The 24,267-nt window shown below is 42.1% G+C and overlaps 1 protein-coding gene across 1 annotated transcript in view; it reads left to right on the forward strand.

Annotated features, from left to right (window-relative positions):
• Nucleotides 1-24,267, forward strand: part of PDZRN4 (PDZ domain containing ring finger 4) — an 825,447-nt gene that overhangs the window by 760,006 nt on the left and 41,174 nt on the right. Inside the window, exon 8 of the mRNA XM_030216753.1 lies at nt 18,180-18,281. Within this exon, the coding sequence (XP_030072613.1) occupies nt 18,180-18,281 (102 nt within the window). The remainder of the gene's footprint in view (nt 1-18,179; nt 18,282-24,267) is intronic.

Raw genomic sequence — 24,267 nt, forward strand, 5'->3', positions numbered from 1 at the left:
ACTCACATTTACCAAACGAAGGAATACCTTAACAGACCATCAGCTTTCAACTGCATGATTGTTTCTGTTGAACCGGAAGTATTTATAGTACTTCCCGTACTTGCTATTTCCCGCTCTGTACGGCAAAGATTTAAAGGGCAGCGCTCTCACTATGTTCTTAAGAAACGCTTTCCACTCTACTCTATTGTTTAGACCTTCCGGTATTAAGGATCTCAATCTATAGATCCAACGCTGTTCTCTTTGTATTAATTGGCGATTACGATCCCCTCCTCTAACATTTATTGGAAATATGGTCTAATACCAAAACATTTCAGATCTTCAAATTTGTGTGCATGCTGTTTGCTATGTTGTACTAAAGGGGCATCTACACGTGAATGTTTCAAATTATATTTATGATCACTTAACCTATTTTTCAAGGATCGTGTCGTCTTGCCCACATAGATTTTACGACATGGGCATATTACTATATATATTACATGATTAGATTCACAGTCTGTGGCATATTGTAGATGATATTCTCGTCCATCGAGTGGATTTTGAAACGTTCGTGTCTTTATCATCAAAGGACAAAATATGCATTTCATACAGGATTGATGCCCTGGATTCTTATATTCAGGGCTCGTGTTTGTCTTGTAACATCTCTTTCAGATTTAATTCTCTGGAATATGCCACTCTAAGTTCTTTTTCCTTGAATACTGGATGCAATTGTAAAATCTTCCAGTGTTTTTTCAAAATACGAACTGTATTCGCTGTACCTTGCATAAATTTTAGTACACAAGTTAATAGATGACTAGTGTCCTCTTTGTCTCGTTTATGGAACAAATGTTCCCGATGGTTATATTTTGCCCTGGAGTAAGCCCGTTTAACCAACTGATGAGGATAATCTCTAGCTGTAAATTTCTGTTTCATTTGTTTGGCATGAGTTTTAAATTCTGACAAGTCAGAACAAATTCTACGTATGAGGTATAACAAGAGCTGAGTGTACAAACATAGAACAAATCAGTCGTGTCAGAATAATTGGATAAGATTTCTCAAGGGTGATCTTTTTAAAAAGGTTAAAAATTGAAGAAGCACCAATAGTAATGTAATCCTGGGTTTAATTGTTGCCTAGGTCAGTGTTTCCCCAAGTCCAGTCCTAAAGTACCCCTTGGCAGTCAAGTTTTCAGGATATCCTCAATGAATATGCATGAAAGAGATTTGCATATAATGGGGACAGTGTATGCAAATCATATTCGTGCATATTCATTGTGGATATCCTGAAAACCTTACTGGTAAGGGGTACTCCTGGACTGGACGTGGGAAATATTGGCCTAGGTGGTCACCAGGTGCCTGCCCAGAATGGTGGGAACCCAGCACATAAGAGAATTTATTTGTTGTTGAACCAGGGCCAGTACTGGTTTGCACCAGCAGGTCAAGTAAGCAGTTCTCAGACTTTTAAGGAAATCCACGCTATAAATAAGTCAGCTGACTTCAAAGAGATGTGCTGTGCTATCTGCGTAAGTACCACCGACTAAGGACATCAGTTGATTTTTATTACAGCTGCCATGATGCTTTCCAGATAGTGTCAGGGTAAAGGGGCACAGCATGGGTGAAGGCAAAAGTTCTTCACGTTTCACCTGATATTCATAAGGTTTAACCAGGCAAAAGAGGCTCCTGCCTGGTTAAAACTCTCTGAGCGATCCTACACGTAATATTTAATAACACTTAACAAGTTAGTGCCACTGAATACCACCGGTAACCGGTCATCCCCTAATCGGTTAGGTTAGGGGTGGGCATGGGGGAGCTCCTACTCAGTGGTAGAGCTATGGGGGCCACAGGGGCTTGGGTCCCCAAAAATTGGCTCTTGGGCCCCCGGTTTGTCTGGCAGGGTCCCCAATCTCTGCCAGCTGAAGTGTTTGTCCCATGCTGGTCTCACCACATTGCCTACCCTGCTGTTCTCAGTCACGCCACACACACTCATTTTAGTGAAACAGAGCGTGCATGGTGTGACTGAGAACAGACCAGCATGGGACAAACGCTTCAGCTGGGGACCCCTGCCAGCCAAGGTACCATCATGCGGCAGCAGCAGTGAGGGCCAAAATTTGCTCCACACACACACACACACACACACACACACACACACTTTGGACTCTGGCCATCCTCCCCATCGAAGTCTGGCTACACCCCTGCTCCTACCTAGCCAGTTAACAGCGATTTTTTTCAAAAGATTTTTTCTGGCCAATTAAGATAGACTGTTTCAAGGCAGAAGCAGAAGCTCTCTGAGACTTCCTACCTCATCTTCCCCCTCTCCCCAAAAAAGTAGATATTTGTTCCTTTTAAAACAGAAGGCCAAATAATATAAAGGCAGACTTTAGCATGAGCAGGATTTTTTAAATGTTTTAAATTTTATTGTTTTAGATCGCTCCTTTCCTCACAGGCTGCATTGCTCTTCTGCCAGCTAATATGTTTAGGAGCGTGAAGGTTGAATAATCTTTTTCATTAAAGGAGGGCACGTGAACAAATCTGCCAGTGGGACTGTGAGTCAGCAGAAAAAGGTGATGAAAAATATAACTTTAAAAGTTTACAATCCTACCCTTCTAAATGCTCTCCAAGAGCCCCATTTTATGAAAAAAATGAGGTCATATAAAGAGAAGCAGGCTTAAAATGTACTGACATGTTATCTATGGTTGTTTTCCATACCATCAGTGATCAAACGCAACATGGGATATTTTGCTATTAAGTCCCTGTCTGGATGAATAATGGTCATCCCGTGGTTTCTGCCAGCCCTATTGACACCAGGTAGTTGCAGTCCTTATAATATTTTTGCATTCTGGACCACACGGAGTCCAGGATGAAACAGAGCTCCTGTACAAAATCCGGCACTGAAACCTAACACTATTGCTTTCAGGATTAAGGCCATCCACAAAAGCAAGCTTACAAATTCTACTTCACTCTAGAGATTACACTTTGATTCCCAGAACAGATACGGTGCAAGAAATACAACCGTTGTTTTTGGCCATGACATTTCCTGAGGAAATAAAGGGACTAGGGGGATAAAATGAGATTGATTTGGAAACATCCAGCTGGCTTATGCCCTTGAATTGATAGTTGGCAGTTATAGATGCTACAGAGAAGCAACCTGCCATTATCAGCGAATATTGCCGGAAGCACTGACAAAAAGACCAGTTACGAAGAAAGGTAACTAAAAGGATTTAACTAGTGACATGACCACAGGGACTATATGTAGTAATATTGTTCTAAATGTATTTTCTTTTTGGTCTGCAATGGTAGTGAGTTAGATATAAACAAGAATTCTGACATTTCTTGATTGGTCCGTAAGGAATAATATTTTTGACACACTACCATTCCGGGTTGTCGTTTTCTCCAATTAGCATTCATAATCATTCCGTCAACCAGCTGGCCATCATTCAGCCATGAACAGCAAATCAGGAGGCATAGTAGCCTCTACAACTTCCCTTAGTGCCACTCTTTCCATGAAGGATGCTTAGTGATGGAAGCTCTGGAGCAATATGGTTGGCACTCAGACCCCCAAAATAATATATGACAGATTTAGACACCAAGATTAGAGGAAGCTAATAACCTCGGGTTATTCTTTCACACATTACATCGTAGAACACTGACAGCCTTCTATTATACCAGCTATAAGTTCTTTTTTCACTAGTGGGCACCTCTTGAAATTTATTGCTTTGTAACGGGCCTTTCTCTAGGCTAGCTGTCAGCTTCATCAAGTTCTTGTTCCACAGCAGAAAAGTGGATTCTCACTTGATGAATGTGAACCTGGGAAAAGAAGAAAATAATCCTTATGTGGAAAACTCTGTAAGAGCCCATAAGGTGAGGACTAGTAGGCTTCTTTTCTGGAAATGAATACAAGCAGCTCCAATGCCATAAAAGTGATAGCTACTCTTCGGGATGTGAAACATGAAAATGGATTTCATAGCAGTCATTGAATGTAGAAAAGAGAGAGAGAAAAAAAAACACCAATGATCCCTAGGGAGGTCAGGCTTACAATAAATTAAAATAGGGAATACAAGCTCATGAACTACTGAACCATTGTAGAAGAAACAATTCTATTCCCCCCCCCCCCCCCCCCAAAAAAAAAAAAAACCCTCACTGTTTAGCAGCAAAAAAACCAAACAAACGAAACAAAACAGTGGGGTTTTTTACCAAACAGCGCTGGAAAATGGACTGCGATAGTCCCACACCTGGGTCTTTCCCGTGCACTGAGGCCACTTTTAGCACTGCCAGTAAAAGACAGCTTTTTCTGTTTTTCCAGGTAATCAATAGAAATAAAACAAAACATGGAAAAGAAAATAAGATGATACCTTTTTTATTGGACTTAATACATTTCTTGATTAGCTTTCGAAGGTTGCCCTTCTTCGTCAGATCGGAAATAAGCAAATGTTGGTAGATGACAGTATATATAAGTGAAACATCAAAGCATTCCAGTGACAGTCTAACAGGGTGGGGGTGGATAGGTGAGAGACAGGAAGAGGGACAGGTGAGATATGCATGGAGACAGGAGGGTGACAAAGCAGTACGATTTTCAAAGCAGTACAATTTTATGGTTTATAATGGAATAGAAAAGGAATCTTTCACGTGCTCATCTTCCAATGTGGTATATATCATTCAGTGTAAAAAATGCAATGAAGGCTGCTACACTGGAGAAACCAGTCAGATGCTAAAGAAGAGATTTAATTTACATAGACACCATATGAAAAGTGTCAGTACTAATAAAGATGTCACGCCTGTGGGACAGCACTTTACAAAACCAGAACACTGTACCAGTGACTTCATGGTAAGAATCTTAAAAGGGAACTTTAAAACAATACAAGAACGTAAGACCTTTGAAGTCAGAATGATTAAATATTTTGACACCCACCAGACAGGACTTAACAAAGATCTGGGTTTTCTAGCCCATTATAAACCATAAAATTGTACTACTTTGAAAATCGTACTGCTTTGTCACCCTCCTGTCTCCATGCATATCTCACCTGTCCCTCTTCCTGTCTCTCACCTATCCACCCCCATCCTGTTAGACTGTCACTGGAATGCTTTGATGTTTCACTTATATATACTGTCATCTACCAACATTTGCTTATTTCCGATCTGACGAAGAAGGGCAACCTTCGAAAGCTAATCAAGAAATGTATTAAGTTATGTCCAATAAAAAAGGTATTATCTTATTTTCTTTTCCATGTTTTATTTCTATTGATTACCTTTAAAAGTGGACTAACACGGCTACCACACCTCTCTACTCTGTTTTTTCCAATAATGGCCATGCACTAATTTCCCTATTACTGCATGGCTACATGACTATTAGTGTGTGAGCCCTTATTGCCACCTATTTTGTAGGCAGTAAGGGCTCATGCACTAATCCTGTGCTAATCAGCGCACGGCAGTGCCCACACATTAACCCATTAGCATAATTGAACCCACTCTTTGCAATGGGTAACACGAGCCAATTCCCAAACTACTTCACAATGCCTGAGCACACCCCACAGTAGTGCATTTTAACCTGCGGTCAGCTTGTGTTTGTGCTTACTGCAGGTTGGTAAAAGGGTCCCAGTGCATCTTAACTTGCTAGAAAGTGAAAAATTGTGATATCTAGATATGCTGTAGAGTGGGAATCCTCTGTCTATGTGAAAAATAAATTGGAGTCATATATGTAAAACCACTCAAGAAAGTGGCAAACTTATGGTTTACTATTGCTTATTAAAATTTTCTATACCACTGGCTTCCCCAACTGGATTATTGCAACTCCAGTGGCGTACCGAGGGCAGGGCGATGTGGGCGGTCTACCCCAGGTGCATGCTGCAAGAGGGTGCAGGGAGCAGCCGCGCAGCTCTCTGCTCCACCAGTTTCCTGCTCCCTCTGATATTACTTCCTGTTCCAGGGCAGGGAACTAGCTGAGCCTACAGCCACGCAACTGCTCCCAGCACCCCCAGGAGGTAAAAGCAATGTGTTGGGGGTGGTGAAAGTGATGCACCGGGGGGAGGTAATGTGCTGGGGGGGGGATAATGCGCTGGGGGAATGCTGTAACCGGGGGGTGCGCAGCAGTGATCCACACTGGATGGCAGCCAACCTAGGAATGCCACTATCAGGGTCATTTTTGAAAGAGGACGACGCCCATCTTCCGACACAAATCGGGAGATGGGTGCCCTTCTCTCAGGGTTGCCCAAATCAGCATAATCGAAAGCCGATTTTGGGCACCCTCAACTGCTTTCCGTCACGGGGACGACCAAAGTTCACGGGGGAGTGTCGGCACCGTACCAAAGGCGAGACTGGGGCATGATTAAGAGATGGGCATCCTCAGCCAATAATGGAAAAAAGAAGGGCATCCCTGACGAGCATTTGGCCAACTTTAGTTGGTCCATTTTTTTTAACGACCAAGCCTCGAAAAGGTGCCTAAACTGACCAGATGACCACCGGAGCGGATCGGGGATCACCTCCCCTTACTCCCCCAGTGGTCACCAACCCCCTCCCACCCAAAAAAATTTTAAAAACATTTTTTGCCAGCCTCAAATGCCATACCCAGCTCCATCACAGCAGTATGCAGGTCCCTGGAGCAGTTTTTAGTGGGTGCAGTGCACTTCAAGCAGGCGGACCCAGGCCCATTCCCCCTACCTGTTACACCTGTGCTGGTAAATGGGAGCCCTTCAAAACCCACCCCGAAACCCACTGTACCCACATGTAGGTGCCCCCTTCACCCCTTAGGGCTATGGTAGTGGTGTACAGTTGTGGGGAGTGGGTTTGGGGGGCTCAGCACACAAGGTAAGGAATCTATGTACCTGGGAGCAATTTGTGAATTCCACTGCAGTGCCCCCTAGGGTGCCCGATTGGTGTCCTGTCATGTCAGGGGGACCAGTGCACTACGAATGCTGGCTCCTCCCACGACCAAATGCCTTGGATTTGGTCGATTTTGAAATGGGTGTCCTCAGTTTCCATTATGGCCGAAACCTGGGGACGACCATCTCTAAGGTCGACCATCTCTAAGGTCGACCTAAATGCTGAGATTTGGGCGTCCCTGAATGTATTATCGAAACGAAAGATGGACGCCCATCTTGTTTCGATAATATGAGTTTCCCCACCCCTTCGCCGGGACGTCCTTAGAGATGGGTGCCCTTAGAGATGGGTGTCCCCATTCGAAAATGCCCCTCTGTGTAACTCTCTTTATAATGATGTTTCAGCTGGGTTGCAAAGGTGCCTGAAATTACTACAGAATACAGCAGTGAGATTTGATAGGGTTTCCCCTATTTTGAGAGATCTTCATTGGTTAACTATTCAGAAACATATTCAGTTTAAAATTGTTAGTTTGGTTCTTAAGTCCTTATATGGATTAAATTCTGAGGGAGTTGCAGAATTATTGGTGATATGATATCTCAGGGCCGGAAACTTTGGGGCTGATATTGACTGTGGTATATAAGAGATAGATAATATAGTATTGTACAGATCACAGTGGTTTACAAAAAATAATATAATATATATACAAGGAACTCTATTAGCAAGACAGGTAAGTACCTAGAATAATTATTCAAGAAAGAACCAAACACGCAATCCAAAGCTTGATAAAAACATTCTGTCAGTATCGTAGCTGAAACCCAGCTCAATTTCAGGGAACAAATAAGTCAAACAAAATAAGGCAATAAAGTTTATTCTATAACAATGCATGCAACTTAGGGGTCCTTTTACCAAGCTGTGGTAAAAAGGGGCCTGCGCTGGCATCAGCGAGCGTTTTTGATGTGCGCTACGGCCCCTTTTACTGCAGCGGGTAAAAGGATTCTTTTTTTTTTCCTAAAGAAATGGCCATGCATCAAGTGAACCATTTGCTGTATGGCCATTTTGTGGGGAGCACCCATTGAGGTGGTGGTAAGGGCTCCTGCATTAACCCAGCGGTAACTGGGCAGTGCATGGCACTACCTGATTACCGCCTGGTATTTTTGTAGTGCCGGAAGTGGCGTGCACTGGGGGCAATAGTTCCAGAGTAGCGAGCAGTAAGCCTGCGTTGGGCTTACTGCCGCTTCGTAAAAGATGCCCTTAATTGATTAGCTAATCAGCGCTGTCAGTTGGATGTTAGCAAGCAATTATCAGCACTAATTGGCATTAATTAAGATTTACACGTAGAACTCACTGGCCCATGCTAGTGATTTTTAACTTTTGTTAAGCGTGCATTAGTGCATACCATATCTTAGTTAAAAAAAAAAAAACCAATGTTTGTTATAATTCCTGTTTGATTGTTAATTTTTTTTTTGTTACATTTGTACCCCACACTTTCCCACTCATGGCAGGCTCAATGCAGCTTACATGGGGCAACAGAGGGTTAAGTGACTTGCCCAGAGTCACAAGGAGCTGCCTGTGCCTGAAGTGGGAATTGAACTCAGTTCCTCAATTCCCCAGGACCAAAGTCCACCACCCTAACCACTAGGCCACTCCTCCAAATATATTAGATGGTGTTAAATGTACAAGTGATTGCAAAAATTATATTGACCATGAAGGATGAACTTTCCAGAATTGCTCCCTTGACTGAAATTATCAGATGATCTGGTGTATTTTGCATGTTTTTATGAATCTTGTGAAAAGTATGAATTACTTGTACTACAGGATTCTGAACAATCAAAAACCTTGTGTTCTTTATGATCATTCCCTGCCTGAAGGTATTGATAATTATGATGTAAATATCCCCTTAGAGCAATGTCTCCAAATGGATTAGTTTTGAGCATCGACCAAATAGTAAAGAATAGAGAAACCAGACAAATCTCAAAATAGAAAATCTTTCACCATAGACTTCAAGTATCACAGGTCTTATTCTATATACCCTACTTCAAGTGGAGAAAAAGACCACAGTGATACATATAGTAGAGTATCGGGCTCCCCCCTCAAAGTTGGGATATCCCTCTATCACATCACTGGTCTAAAAAAAAATCCACTATAGAGTCGTAATAGGAGGCTCAAATTAATTCAGTATTCAACCATAGTCTTTGTAATCTACCAAAATTAAATATAAATTCAAGTTTAAATATTTAAAAATGTCCACTTTTCATAAAGATGGATCCAAATATGTGATCCCCAAAGGTTGTCAAGATACAAGTAGAAATCCACGTCTTCACACTGGAGCCTGTAGTCTAACCAAGCGGCATATAACACCACTTCATAACCAAATCCCAAATCCCGACCAGGGTTTGTTGTTTTGCCGAGATTTGGCTGCTTCAGGGGACTAATTAGGTTTACAAAGCGCAAGTAGCTTAACAGTGGCAGACAAAAATGTTGGCTCAGCGTTCTCCAATACTCTACTATATGTATCACTGAGGTCTTTTTCTCCACTTGAAGAAGAGTGTATAGAATAAGATCTGTGATACTTGAAGTCTATGATGAAAGATTTTCTATTTTGAGATTAGTTTTGAGCATACCATGACAATAACCTCACTCCTAAGCCAGGGTATGTGGAATATGATATGAATCTCTCAAATTTAATGCAAATGCTCGCTGTAGTAATTTCATCATGTCAAAGAGAGTTTCCTTCTGGAGTCCATAAGATATACGTGTATAGGCAATCTTTCAAGGTGTTCTTGGAAATTCTTTTTAATCAAGTATGTGACATCAAAAACAATGGGAATATTTCTTTATCTTTCTGCCACATTTTCTTGGTCTCTGACTGCATTTCTTAATACTTGAGGTTATCAATAGAAATCAACAAAATAAAACATGGAAAAGAAAATAAGATGATACCTTTTTTATTGGACATAACTTAATACATTTCTTGATTAGCTTTCGAAGGTTGATAACCTTTAAGAGTGGACTAACATGGCTACCACACCTCTCTAATTAATACTTGAGGATATCTCTCTCTACATACACAATTCATAGAATAATCTCTTGGTACTGACACCTCTATTTTCAGTGTTGTTCTCATGTTTGTTTTTTGCCCAGTTTTTCTTGAATTGAGTTTTTTTTATCAATTGGACTAGAAAAGTCCCATGTGATCATAATAGCCTCCTCATTCTCAATAATTCTTGTAGGGTAGTGATCCATTCCCAATGCTTCTTCAGCAGTGATGTTATAGTGTTTATAAAGTTTTTCCGGGATAAGATGTGTCACGTTATTGTGTCTTGCTGTATATAAATTTTCACCCATCACAAAATCTCAGTCCCTTTATGACCAATTGATAAAAAGAAGTATTTGAAAAGTTGTAAAATCTCAGCTGAATACTTCATCTCAGCCATAAACATAATTGCCTTTCTTTTATCAATTTGCTTATAGCAGTATTCTTTTTGTAAACTACATTTGTGTAAAATTGGATTGTTTTAAGGGACCAACACACTGTAACTGACAGCTAATCATTCTTTGAAAGTTGCACTGTTTTTATCAGTTGGACCCAGCTAACATATTCCTAACAATTGAAATATTTGCAAGCATGGTAGTTGAATATGAAGGGATAAAAAAAAAACAATTTAAAATGCAAACAGCAATGGAATATTGCCAAAAAGGGTGTGTAATTCAAATTCATCTTCATCCTGAGAAAGTACAGGTGACAGCCCTTTATTCAAAAGTCTGTTGTGAGAATTTCACTATATTGATTATGGGAAATTGAATCATTGTTCATTGGTCTCTCTTGAGAGACTTCTTTGTCTAATTCTGGAACTAGACACCATCTTCTCTTCCTCAAACCTTTTGGGTTCATTCCTAAAAACAGCAAGTGCATGTGAGTTTGATTCATGGAGCATTTTATCGCCTGATCACTCTTCTCTTGCTGCAAACAAAGGGGCTGCTTTACTAAAGTATGATAAAATTTGGACTTAGCACATCTAACAATTGACTTTCCTGTACACTAAGCCCAGATTTACTGCGGCATATTTTCAAAGCCTTTTCTATGGTTTTTTGCAGGTTGTGTGCTAATGTTCACATTAACGCCCAGTATCTGCAAAAAATTAACATAGGATCCCTCACCGCCTCCTATTTAGGAGGCGCTACGGGGTCCCCAGTTAGCCCAGCATTATCCAGTGAGCATACCCTAATCCTACTGCACTAAGGACTAGATTCAGTAAATGGCACCCATATTTGGTCAATGGGGAGCACTATTCTTTAAACAGCATTCTGGGTTGTGTGCTGCTTATAGAATAGCACTTAAGAGCAGATTTCTGCACCAAAATGAAATCTGGTATAAATCCTGAACTCTATAATACTGCGTGCATCTTTATTGAATGTCCCTGACCCGCCCATGCCTCTCCTATGGCCATGCCCCTTTTTGAATTGCACGCTAAGAGATTTGCACGCTGATCTTTAGAGAATAGCATTTAGCGAAATACACGTGCAAATCCTAATTGGAGTCAATTAACTGCAATAATTGGTTGTTAATGGCTTGTTACTCAATTAAGATGTGCACGCAACTTGGGCACACAATTTAGGCATGCAATTTTATTTATTTATTTATTTGTTACATTTGTATCCCACATTTTCCCACCTATTTGTAGGGTTAATGTGGCTTACATAGTACCGTAAGGCATTCGCCTAGACCGGTAGAAACAAATACAAGCTAATATAGTGGTTGAATAACGGTACATATGTTTTAGGTACAATGGAATCGAGGGGAGGAAGGTTATAAATTGTCCATTACGAACTTTGGTTTTACTATGTTGCAGGATGTAGGTATTTATGTTGGATCGGTGGGGTATACCTTTTTGAACAGGTTGGTTTTTAGTAATTTCCTGAAGTTTAGGTGGTCATAGGTTGTTTTCACAGCTTTTGGCAGTGTGTTCCATAGGAGAAGCTAGATACATAGGTTGCTTTGTATTTAATCCTTTGCAGGTTGGGTAATGGAGGTTTAGGTATGTTCGAGATAATCTGGTTATGTTTCTGATTGGTAGGTCTATGAGGTCCATCATGTATCCTGGGGCTTGGCCGTGGATAATTTTGTGGACCAGGGTGCAGATTTTGAAGGTAATACGTTCTTTGATTGGAAGCCAGTGTAGTTTTTCTTGAAGGGGTTGGCACTTTCAAATCGCGGTTTGCCATTCCTCCTTGCATTTTGATGTTTAGGAGTAAGTACATTTTTATGCCTGAAGCACAGCATCCAACTCAAGTGGCCCACGGTCCATGATTTGTCTGGCTCTATGTTTGGCAGGGGTACCACTGCCACGAGCTTACACTACACTCTGGTGATTTTGGGTGCCATATATAAAATCTGAGGGTAACTGAATAGGACTTCCATGTCCACTCTCTGTCCACGACATGTCCCCTACAATTTGTTTTTTTAATAGCTAACGTGCAGGTTGCCGCACACTAAGAGGCAAAATACTGCAAAATACTATAATACGTTTTACGATACTTGTGGGCATGCGCTAACCACGTGTTAAGGGTTTAACACTGTTTAGTAAAAGGGCCCCAAAACTTATTTTCTACTGTATAATTCTTGGCTCAATTCAGTCCAGCAGGAGTTACCCAAATACAAACCTGTATATCAAGTCTCCTGGAATCCTTCACCTCAATATATTTACTCCTACTCAGAGTGTTTCATTTTGCTTCTCACAACTCTTTATTTCCTTGGGGAGAGGGGAATGCTGATTGTTTCTTATTCTCTAGTAGTGTTTATTCAATTCAATATATAAGAGGGGGTCAACATAATACAAAAAATGTTTCAAACAGAGCAAAGGTTGATTTTTAAGTGGAAAACAGTGACCCCTTTAGGATTAAATAAGGAAGTGGAGTGGGTTGGTTTGTAGAACCTGGCATATTCAGCCAGGGTTTAAAAATGAATGACTGGTTTTGTGCATGAACTGCGTTTTAGAGTGCAGCGGCGCCATTGTTGCTGATACCAGTTGTAGATTTGCCTGGAAGTATGGCTAAGATGCTTTAAAATTATAAGGTATGAAGAAGTTATAATATTTTAGATATGTTAGATTGGATTATAGAAGGTATAGATGTTTTGATGTAATATTAATGTGCACTTTTACTACTACTACTAATTTCTATAGCACTACTAGATGTATGCAGTGCTGTACACATTATAAGCAGGTACTTTCTTGGTCTCTAGAGGGCTTACAATCTAAGTTTTGTTGCCTGGGGCAATGGAGGGTTAAATGACTTGCCCAAGGTCACAAGGAGCTGCAGTGGGAATCAAGCCCAGGTTGCTAGGATCAAAGATCACTGCATTAATCATTAGTCTAATCCTCCACTCAAAACCCCCTGTAGATGTAATCAGTGAAACGTAGACCTGTGTAGGGTTTGACATTGTTAAAAGTGGAATGGACCAAACCTGTGAACATACGAGATGGACAGAACCGAGGGAACAGCCGCATGGTCATTTGCCGTTTGAAGAAAATTGTATCGGAAAGATAAGGCATTGTTTGAGACACGTATGGGAATTGCAATCATTGGAATAGAAATAACAAAGATAAATGGACATGAAGGTTAAAACATTTGAGAAATGATGGACAGTTATTTAGGAACTATGTATGGGAATATTTCTGTGAAAAAAGTGGATAATCTGTATTTGAGTGGAGATATATTTCACATGGAGTGAAGAACAGAAATATTAGATGTTTAAACAGCCCTATGGTTGCTTGAACCCACATGATTGGTAGTATTTACAGTGGGAATATGAAATGAATGGTGAGAATGAGTGTTGGGTTGATATTATTTAGGTGCTTGATAAGATTATATATAATTTTATAATTGAGAGTTTTCACTCAGAACACATGCTTCTTTCTTTTTGTGACCTTATTTACCACAAGTCCCATGGTATACAATGAGGCCTGTTTAACAATAATAACAACACACATTAACAGTATTAGCATATGCAAATGAAATAACACATTTTTTACTCTAGACCTTTGACTGTAAGCCTTTCAGGGGCAGAGTTATAACTACTAGACCTGAATGTAATTCACCTTGACCTTCTACTGAAGAGATGTGAGCTAAATCATAAATACATCAACAGTATGCTTTTCTCTGCTTGTAGAGAATTTTTAACATGCTGATTGTGATTTCCAACAGCTTGATAGAGCATTGAGTGGTTTGACACGTCTATAAAACTCCTTTATTTTGAATTCCCCCCCCCCCCCCCAAGTTATTCCTATGGAATCAAGGCAAATACGCATGGGTGTGATTAGATTAATGAAATAGGTTTGTAATCATGCATTTGATTTCTTGATCTTTTTCGTGCTGACATCATGGTTCTTGTGTTTTGTCTACTTCTGTTGGGGGCCAATGTAATTGGTGCAACTTTGCATGTCTGGAATGGAATAAATGAGGTTAACATTCAGTACACTGAATGTATTGAACAGGATCGGCCCCGAATGCCATTTTTATACTCATTATCAGTCTATTGGCCTTAGAAAGCTATCCTTCTCAAACACAAACATATTTTCACAGTTCATCTGATCCTTCCAAATAAGCCTCTCTTCTGGCCTTCAAATGAGTGAATTTATTAATTTACACGTTGATATTTAAGAGCACTTATCTGGATAGGGGCAGTTCCTTTCCAGATAAGTGCTACTCATTGGAGCCAGCCACTGATTATCTGCAGCGTTGTCCAGGCAGTGCTGCTGAAAATCAATACTGGGTAACCAAGTACTATCCCCATATTGTCAGGACAGTCTAGGGACAGAGCCAAGGTAAAGCTGGAAGTTATCCAGGCACTGCAGTAGGACAATGTATAATATATCTAAACCGCTTTGGTGTACCATAGAGAGACAGTGCATGAAATCCATTACCCTTTAACTTTACCTTTATTTTTCTAACTTTTTTTGTACAATTATATGGGTATGGCACTGAATATCAACAATGTCCTATAAGTAGTAAACTGTAATTATTCTGTTGCATGCATCTTACAAAGAAACAGAGTTATCCCTGAGTACAGTCTGGTGCTGAATATCCAAATAGCACTTGAAGTCAATGCTGACAACAGGGTTTGGGGAGGGGGAGGTTTGTTATTTAGAGGTCCTTTTACAAAGCTGCAGTAAAGCACTAATGCTTACTGTGAGGCATGCTAAGGCATCCCATGGTAATTTTGGGATGCGTGCATGCTACCCCTGTGCTAAAAAAAATCTTTAATTTTTAACACTGGGGCGGGTCTGGAGGCAGAGAGTGGGCGTGTTCTGCTCCAATCAGTTAGTGCAGCTATATTGACGAACACTAACCGATTAGAGTGCGTTTCGCATGAGCCCTTACTGCGTACATAATGGGTGGCGGTAGGGATTCACATACTAATGGCCACATGCTCATGGCAAAATTACCATGTGACCATTAATAAGGAAAATAGAAAAATCGGCCATTTTACCCCAGTGGTAAAAATGGCCTTAGCGCAGGGAATGACCCGTGTAAAGCTGTGCTATGGCCACTTTTTACCACTGTTTGATAAAAGGGCCCCTTATTTAGCAGTTTTTCTGTAGTGTAATACTTGGCAAATAGAAATTGTACAACAATAACATTTAACCCATTGTTTCCCTTGGGTCTCAGCAAAATGCATAACTATAGTTATAAGAATAGCTATACTGGGTCAGACCAATGGTCTATCTAGCCCAGTATCCTGTTTCCAACAGTGGCCAATCCAGGTCACAAGTACCTGGCAGAATCCCAAATGGTAGCATGCATGATCAGTGGAAAAAAAAACCCTTAGCTAACAAGCAACAATTGTATATATACTTTTAAAAAAATAGATATCTTCATTAAAGTAAGTCTTCCCACTGACACTGAAATGAAACTTTGTCAGCATCAAGAGAATAGTGAAGAAGATGATATATTGGAATCTCTTTTCAAGAGTTCTCTTTATGAAAATAGTACACCACAATTGCTGTTCAAAATGAAATGTGTAGAAACCCAAAAATTACCGTGCTAGACTGCTCTCCCTGTTACTTCTCTCTGTAAAAGGAGGAAACATGAAAGAGAGACCAAAAACTTGGCAATCATTTTCTTGGTTCCTGCTTAATTCATTTTGAAATCATGTTTTGTTTGTAAAGTTGGACCAATTCAGGACAAAAAACCAACAACATTCTAATGGGTCACCTTTCTCATACAAGAACTAGTAAACTGTAATTATTTTGCTAAAAGTGGCACCGGTGCATGCATTAAGCGTTTGTTGCATACATCTTGCAAAGAAACAGAGTGCTATTAAGTGAACAAATAACTGTTTATAGTTGCACAACAAGGCACTGTGCAAGTCTCCCCACACAACCTTGGGAATATATTCTAATTTGCACTGATAACATCTCAAAAACCTCACCTGGCATAAGATTCAACAACTGCAATTGTAGCAACGTAGCCCCAAATTGTATTCATGTATTAATTCTGGCAGAGTTTGGCTTCTGAGTCTACGGAGACAAAAGAATGCTATTCATTTAGATTAATAACCCTGTTCAAATGCCAAGGCAGAGATGGTTCCAAAAGTTTGATCATTGTAGTTAGCACAATGATGGCTATTTGGCTGCTTTCCCGCATTGAAACTCCATCTACTCTTTCAGATGAAAAAACTCATGGAAAACCTTGAATGATTATGAGGAGATGGCAGATAGCTTGGATTTTAAAGGGCTAATTTTCATTAGCCAGCTTTGATGCAAAGTTTACAAGGTACATTTTTTTTTTACCCACAAATCTCATAGCTTATTTTCAAAGGGAAAATTGCTTATGATGTCCATGGAAGAACCTACGCATGGCCTCTGCCCCCTCCCCTCCAACCTTCCTGGTTCTGTGAGTGGCAGAATGGAACCAAAATAGCAGCTGTACTTTTGAAATTCAAATGTATGCATGTTGTTTTCCAACTCCCTCACAATAAATATACTCCAGGAACACATCTATTTAATCTGCCTAAGAATACACACATTGTTAAAGCTGGAACATGTTTCCAGCTGTTCTGAGAGCAAACTGTCCACATAAACTGCTCTGAAAATCATCTCCCAGTGTTCAATTTCATCTCTTAGCACTGTGTACTTCCAAATAAAACAACCTGAAGAAAAATGTGCCACTTGTGAAACGACCCTCCAGTTATTCTCTAGGCATCATCCTTGCTTAAGGTTATATGCAGAAATTCCATCTAGTCATAGAAATAGTAAGACCTGGGTATGGGTCAGAGCCACTGAGAGACAGAGTCAGGCCTGGGGTAGGCCCACCGCAGCCTCCACTGCCCCCCGCCCTGCCCCCCACCCTGCCCCCCACTCAGGCCATCGCTGCCCCCCCCCGGTTCCCCTGCAACTCAGGCCGCCACCACCCCCTGCTCCCCCTCACTGGGGCAGCCGCCGCCCCCTTCCCCAGGGAATCTGTCCCCCTTCCCCTCGGCAGCCCTGGTAAGGGTGCACTAAAGCCATTTCCTACCTCAGCTGAGTAAAAGGACCCCTATAACCCTCTGGTTGCAAGGTTTCATAATATAAACCAAGCCTTATGAATATATAACAAACTTTTCAAACTAAAGATTATTTCTTCTTTATTATTCTGTTATTTCTTTTTATTATTCAAACATTCTGTTTTTGCAGGTAGATGCCGCACTTGGATTCAGCCTTGTAATGTAGCATTCTTACACTACTATAGTTTTCCATGTAATATTGTACATTTATTATATGAGTGTCACAGATTCAGTGGAATAGCTTAAACTATTTACAGAGGAAGTGGGTTTTAAAGAACAATAGTACCTAAAGGGTTTTATTGTAGTTACCCAAAAAGGAGTCAAATTTTCATAGAATTTTAGATAATGACTTGCACACAAATATCAAATGGTTAACCAAATAGCAACCAGCACTGGCCTTTGTGTATTGCCTGTTCAGAGATAATACTGTAGCTCTCTAATTGGCTCTCTGCATGCATAGATGTGACTGATTTCAGCTGTAGTCGTACCAGTCTTGCTTCCACCAGCACTATTATCTCAGAGTGACACTTCCATTACTCTGAACGGAGAAAGATGAACGTCACCTGTCAGGGGCTGGTTAATTGTGTTGCTAGATGTATGTTGCCGGGGCGCAGGTTGGACATTTATGAACATAACTGCTTCCTCTGATGTCCGCCATCCTTCAGCGATCAATACAGCTCTTACAGTAAGCGCATAATTGAGTGGAGGCACTTACCACTATGGAGCTGAAGATGAGCCCATTGCGTGAGCTTCATTGTCCATACGTTTGCCACAAATGAGCAGATATTTGCCCTTTATTGTATGTTGCTTTGTGGAAATGGAAACTAATGTGCCACTTTCATTTGTTTTTCAGATAAATGGCCAAGATGTCCAGAACCGGGAAGAGGCAGTGGCATTGCTCTCCAGTGACGAATGCAAGAAAATTGTATTGCTAGTTGCACGACCAGAAATGCAGGTTAGAAAATATAAATACACAGAGCTGAGTTATGCAATAGTGCAGTGGTTCCCAAACCTGATCCTGGAGGCATCCCAACCAGTCAGGTTTTCAGGAACCCACATTAAATATTCATGTGAGAGATCTGCATGCAGTGGAGGCAGTGCATGCAGATCTCTCTCATGAGTATTCATTGTGGATATCCTGAAAACCTGACTGGCTGGCGTGCCCCAAGGACCAGGTTTGGGAATCACTGCAATAGTGACTTATTTTTTTGCTTAGAGAGCATACCCCCAATATTCAACCCACAATGCTCAGCATATTTTTAAACACTGATAGCCATGGGCTGATTTATGTCTGGATATTCAAGGCCAGGCTACTGAATATCGACAGTCAGCCTGCTCAACGTGGTTTAAGCAAGCAGGAGCCTCTTCTGCCCATTTAAACCACACTGTACATTGACCCCAAAATAATTTTAATGTAATATGAACTGTGGTGCATGCTCATAGCTGACCACAGACTTTCAACCATATACAGCAAAAAGCCCCAATATCTGGCACTCAATCAACCAAAATACTCAAGTAATTGGCATCTTGGCCAGGCAGCACCTTGAGGGGAAAAGACAGGAGGGGAAGTTTGCATCCGAGTGCAGAGTAGCTTTTTTCTGCTGAGCTCTGTGCTCTGTCTGCTCTAGCATCAAATCCTTCCCCCCATTCTATTCCCTGGAAAGGGCAAGAAAGGAAGAGAAAAGACAGGAAATAGAGGGTTCTCAGATACCTTATTAGATTAGATGAAATGGCACCAGGGCTGCCAAGAGATAAAGCCAGGCCTGGGGCAAAAAATACCACAGTCCCCATCCTCTGTGGTCCTCTACTTGCCTAGAATCATTGCATGGCAGGAAGCAGTGATTGATACAGACTGCTCTGCTGGTCACAGGTCCTTCTTCCTGCCGCATCCCGTCTCCTATGAAGTAACTTCCTGTTTCCACATATGTGAGACGCAGTGGGAAAAATGACCTGTGGCCAGCAGAGCAGACTCTCTTGATCGCTGCTGCCTGCCATTCAATGACTCCAGGCAAGTAGGGGATGGGGAGGGGGAAGTTGAAAGGAAGGGAAAGATGCTGGATCTCACCTGGGCTGCCAGGCCCAGGGGAATCTTGTCTCTTCTAACCCCCTCCCCCTTTAGCGATCCTGACTGGCACTGCATGTCAGGTCTTTTCCATACCGGCCTTTTGAAATGGGGAGTTAAGGTTTTGAATTTAAATGGCAGATTTTATAACTTCTGGAGTCAGAATTCAAAAGTACTTCTCTTGGTATGTTTCAAACAAAGGGTTTATATAGTGATCAACTCATATAATTGGAGATCAGCAGGCTCATTTTCAAAAGAGAAGGATGCCCATCTTTCGACACAAATCTGAAGATGGGCATCCTTCTCACAGAGTCACCCAAATCGGTATAATCAAAAGCCGATTTTCGGCGTCCTCAACTGCTTTCCATCACAATGACGACCAAAGTTCACAGGGGCGTGTCGGCAGCGTAACGAAGGTGGGACTTGGGCGTGCCTAACACATGGACGTCCTCGACCCATAATGGGAAAAAAAGGGCGTCCCTGACGAGCACTTGGACAATTTTACCTGGTCCTGTTTTTCTTACGACCAAGGCACAAAAAGGTGCCCAAATTGACTAGATGACCACCAGAGTGAATTGGGGATGACCTCCCCTTACTCCTCTAGTGTTCACTAACCCCTAGTGTTCACTAACCCCTTCCCAACCTCAAAAAATATCTTTTAAAATATTTTGTGTCAGCCTCAAATGTCATACTCAGGTCCATCACAGCAGTATGCAGGTCCCTGGAGCAGTTTTAGTGGGTGCAGTGCACTTCAGGCAGGCGGACCCAGGCCCATCCCCCCCTACCTGTTACACTTGTGGTGGTAAATGTGAGCCCTCCAAAACCCACCAGAAACCCACTGTACCCACATCTAGGTGCCCCTCTTCACCCCTTAGGGCTATGGTAGTGGTGTACAGTTGTGGGTAGTGGGTTTTGGGGGGGGGCTTGGGGGGCTCAGCACACAAGGTAAGGGAACTATGTACCTGGGAGGAATTTCTGAAGTCCACTGCAGTGCCCCCTAGGGTGCCCGGTTGGCGTCCTGGCATGTGAGGGGGACCAGTGCACTACGAATGCTGGCTCCTCCCATGACCAAAGGGCTTGCATTTGGTCGTTTCTGAGATGGGTGTCCTTAGTTTCCATTATCACCGAATATCAGAAACGACCAAGTCTAGGGATGACTATCTCTAAGGATGACCTAAATTTCAAGATTTGGGCGTCCCCGACTGTATTATCGAAACGAAAGATGGACGTCCATCTTGTTTCGATAATATGGGCTTCCCCACCCCTCTACCGGGACATTTTGCGAGGACGTCCTCAGCAAAACTTGGGCATCCCTTTCGATTATGCCCCCTCCAGGAGTTCAGCAACCAGCCCTGACAATGACCATGTTGTAAACTTTCTTACTCTGAATTAGCTGTTTCACTTCTTGTTATCAGAGTTTTCTGTGATCGATTAATAATTAGATTAGATTAGATTAGATTAGATTCATAGGTGATCAGTGAGTCAGCTATTTGAGGAGACTAAGGTAGGGTGGTACTAGGGTAGAGTGCGATGGGATGGGTGTGTTGGGGCAAGTTAAAATTCTTAGAGTTGGGAAGCAATATCTATGTCAGCAGTAAAAGGACGGTGTGGCACTTTTGAAAACAACAGGAAATGATCCCTCACTGTGTCTGTAATACAGATGCACCTGCTGCCTCCCCTATCTCAAGAAGGCCTTGTACTGCATGGGGCTGTCTCAGGGGGACCAACTCAAGGGTAAAACAGCGCTGTGTATGCCTTGTAGCACTATAGAAATGATAAGTAGTAGTAGTAGACTGGTCTTGGGAGGGGCCATCTCGGGAGGGAGGGCATCTCATGGGTGGTGATCTAGGGGAGAGGTCTATCTTGAGAGAAGGGTTCAGGAGGCAGGTCACAGTCAAAGGGGTGGGGAGCTCAGGAGGGGGTATCAGGATCATTGGTGGGGGGGGGGGGGGGGGGAGAGATAAACTGAAGAAGGCACTGTGGGGGTGCCAACCAATATTGAGCCAGGACTCACATAAGTATTTTAAATTGGTTTCTGTTTCGATAGAATATTGGATGGGATCTACATAAATGCAGGCATGTCACAACATTCCAGTCAGACCTGCACATTCAGCACTCATGCCCTGACAAGGCCCAGTAATGAATATGTGGGTCTAACGTAGCCAGTGAAGATCAGCATTTAAAAATACACTGACTGCCACCAGCTGAATCTTGACCTGAAAATTCTTTTTTCTTCCATTGTTGTCTGGTTATTTAATTTTTCTAATCATGTTGGTCCCAGTTTCTGCATTCCTCTATCTTCTCAACGCTCCCTGGCCATTTGACATTTTTCTCTATCCTGTCTTCTTCATTTCCTCTAATACTTCCATCTCCAACATTGATCTTTTCCTTGCAGCTTTGTTTCATTTATTTTTCTGACTTTTTGTCCAGATTTAATTTTTTTAATATTCAGTCTTCAATTTCCCTCTTTTAACTGCATCTGCCTACAGCTTTCCAGCTGTTTCCCTCTAGCATCTCCCATCCAGTGTCTCCCCTCTCTCTCTCCTTTCCATTCAGCATCTCCTCTCTCCCCTTCAATCCATCCTCTCCCTTCTCTCTTCCCCTATCCATCCAGCATTTCTTCTCTCCCCTCCACTACATATCTCTAACATCTTCTATCCCCCCCCCCCCCCCAATCCCTGGCAGCCAATTCTGCTTCCCATGGCTCATTGCAGCAACCACTAATTGAAAACATGCACAAGACAGCAGTACTCCACCACTAGTTCTGCCATGCCTGCTCTCTTTGAAACAGGAAGTTGGCATCAGAGGGGGCAGGATCAGCAGAGCCACAATGTCACTCACTGTAGCCGTGGCCCTTCAAATGTTTGTGTTTTTAAAAATGTGCTGCTGCTGTTGTGGGTCTCCAAAAGCTGTAATAACAGTGGTGGAAGTGGGGAAGATGATGGTTTGGGGCTTGGGAGGCTTACAGGCTTATTTTTGAAAGAGAAGGGCGCCCATCTTTCGACACAAATCGGAAGATGAGCATTCTTCTCTTAGGGTCACCCAAATCGGCATAATCGAAAGCCAATTTTGGACGTCATCAACTGCTTTCTGTCACGGGGACGACTAAAGTTCATGGGGGGGTGTCGTAAGCATAGCAAAGGCGGGACTGGGGCGTGCTTAACACATGGGCGTCCTCGGCCAATAATGGAAAACAGAAGGGCATCCCTGACTTGGCCGACTTTACTTGGTCCATTTTTTTCTTGCGACAAAACATCAAAAAGATGCCCAAACTGACCAGATGACCACCAGAGCGAATCGGGGATCACCTCCCCTTACTCCTCCAGTGGTCACTAACTCCCTCCCACCCTAAAAAAAATTTTAAAATATTTTTTGCCAGCCTCAGATGTCATACCCAGCTCCATGACAGCAGTATGCAGGTCCCTGGAGCAGTTTTAGTGGGTGCAGTTGCACTTCAGGCAGGCAGACCCAGGCCCATCCCCCCTACCTGTTACACTTGAAGTAGTAAATGTGAGCCCTTCAAAACCCACCCGAGACCCACTGTACCCACATCTAGGTGCCCCCTTCACCCCTTAGGGCTATGGTAGTATTGTATAGTTGTGGGGGGTTTTTTTTGGGGGGGGGGGTTGGGGGGCTCAGCACCCAAGGTAAGGAAGCTATATATCTGGGAGCAATTTCTGAAGTCCACTGCAGTGCCCCCTAGGGTGCCCGGTTGGTGTCCTGGCATGTCAGGGGGACCAGTGCACTACGAATGCTGGCTCCTCCCACAACCAAATAGCTTGGATTTGGTCATTTCTGAGATGGGCGTCCTCGGTTTCCATTATCGCTGAAAACCAGGGACCATCTCTCTAAGGTCGACCTAAATGTTGATATTTGGGCGTCCCCGACCGCATTATCGAAACAAAAGATGGACGCCCATCTTGTTTCAATAATACAGGTTTCCCCGCCCCTTCGCGAGGACGCCCTCAGGAAAACTTAGGTGCCCTGTTCGATTATGCCCCTCTTAGCCTCCCCAAGTGTATTATACTGGGCTCCTATGAATATATGTTATATTATATTATATTATATTATATTATATTATATTAAATTCTGTATGTCCTTAAAATATGCAATGTGCTATCCAAACACAGAAACGGTTGTTTTTATCCAGTACAAAGGTGACTGGGTACATATGAGCATCTGAAGTGCTATCATAAGTATTTTGTGACACTATTTATAATATGAGTTCAATATAATACAGAATTGTGTGAGAAAATAGAAAAACTTTAAATAATAATTCTCACTATAATTATCAACAGACCTGCTAGACTATTATTATTGAAGACTAAAATTGTATTTCAGTATAAACACAAATACAAGGTGTGATTCTAACATGTTCCCAGCATGCTCCATTGCAGCTCTGTGGGTCTGTGAAAGGAATAAACTTTAAGGGCCTGATATTCAGTCGGCAGCAATCAGCGTTTTGCTGACAGCTGCTGGTGTTAAAACCAGAAATTCAATGCAGGGCCACGTTCAGGCACCAGGATTGAATTTCTGGGTTGACAGAGCCAGCTAATGTATAGCCGGGTTAAGTGCAATATTCAGCACTTACCGGCTATGGGGCACTGCATGAAGACAGGACTTCCTTTTATGCATTCCTGTTTATGCGGTTAACCTGGTCAGTTAAGTGCTGAATATCAGCACTTAACCAGCCATTTGCCGACTCTGCCCCCAGAATGCCCCCCAAATGTCCGGTTTTCAGTTGGGCACTAACCCATTATTTTCAGCAGTAGTAGCTGATTAAGTGCTGCTGAAAATTATCAGTTAGCCCCAAACAGGTGATTCGATAGGTCAGGATCCGTTTCTGGCTGGTTAAATCACTTTGAATATCGACCTCTAA

This window comes from Microcaecilia unicolor, chromosome 10 (assembly GCF_901765095.1).
Source record: "Microcaecilia unicolor chromosome 10, aMicUni1.1, whole genome shotgun sequence".
Taxonomy (NCBI): domain Eukaryota; kingdom Metazoa; phylum Chordata; class Amphibia; order Gymnophiona; family Siphonopidae; genus Microcaecilia; species Microcaecilia unicolor.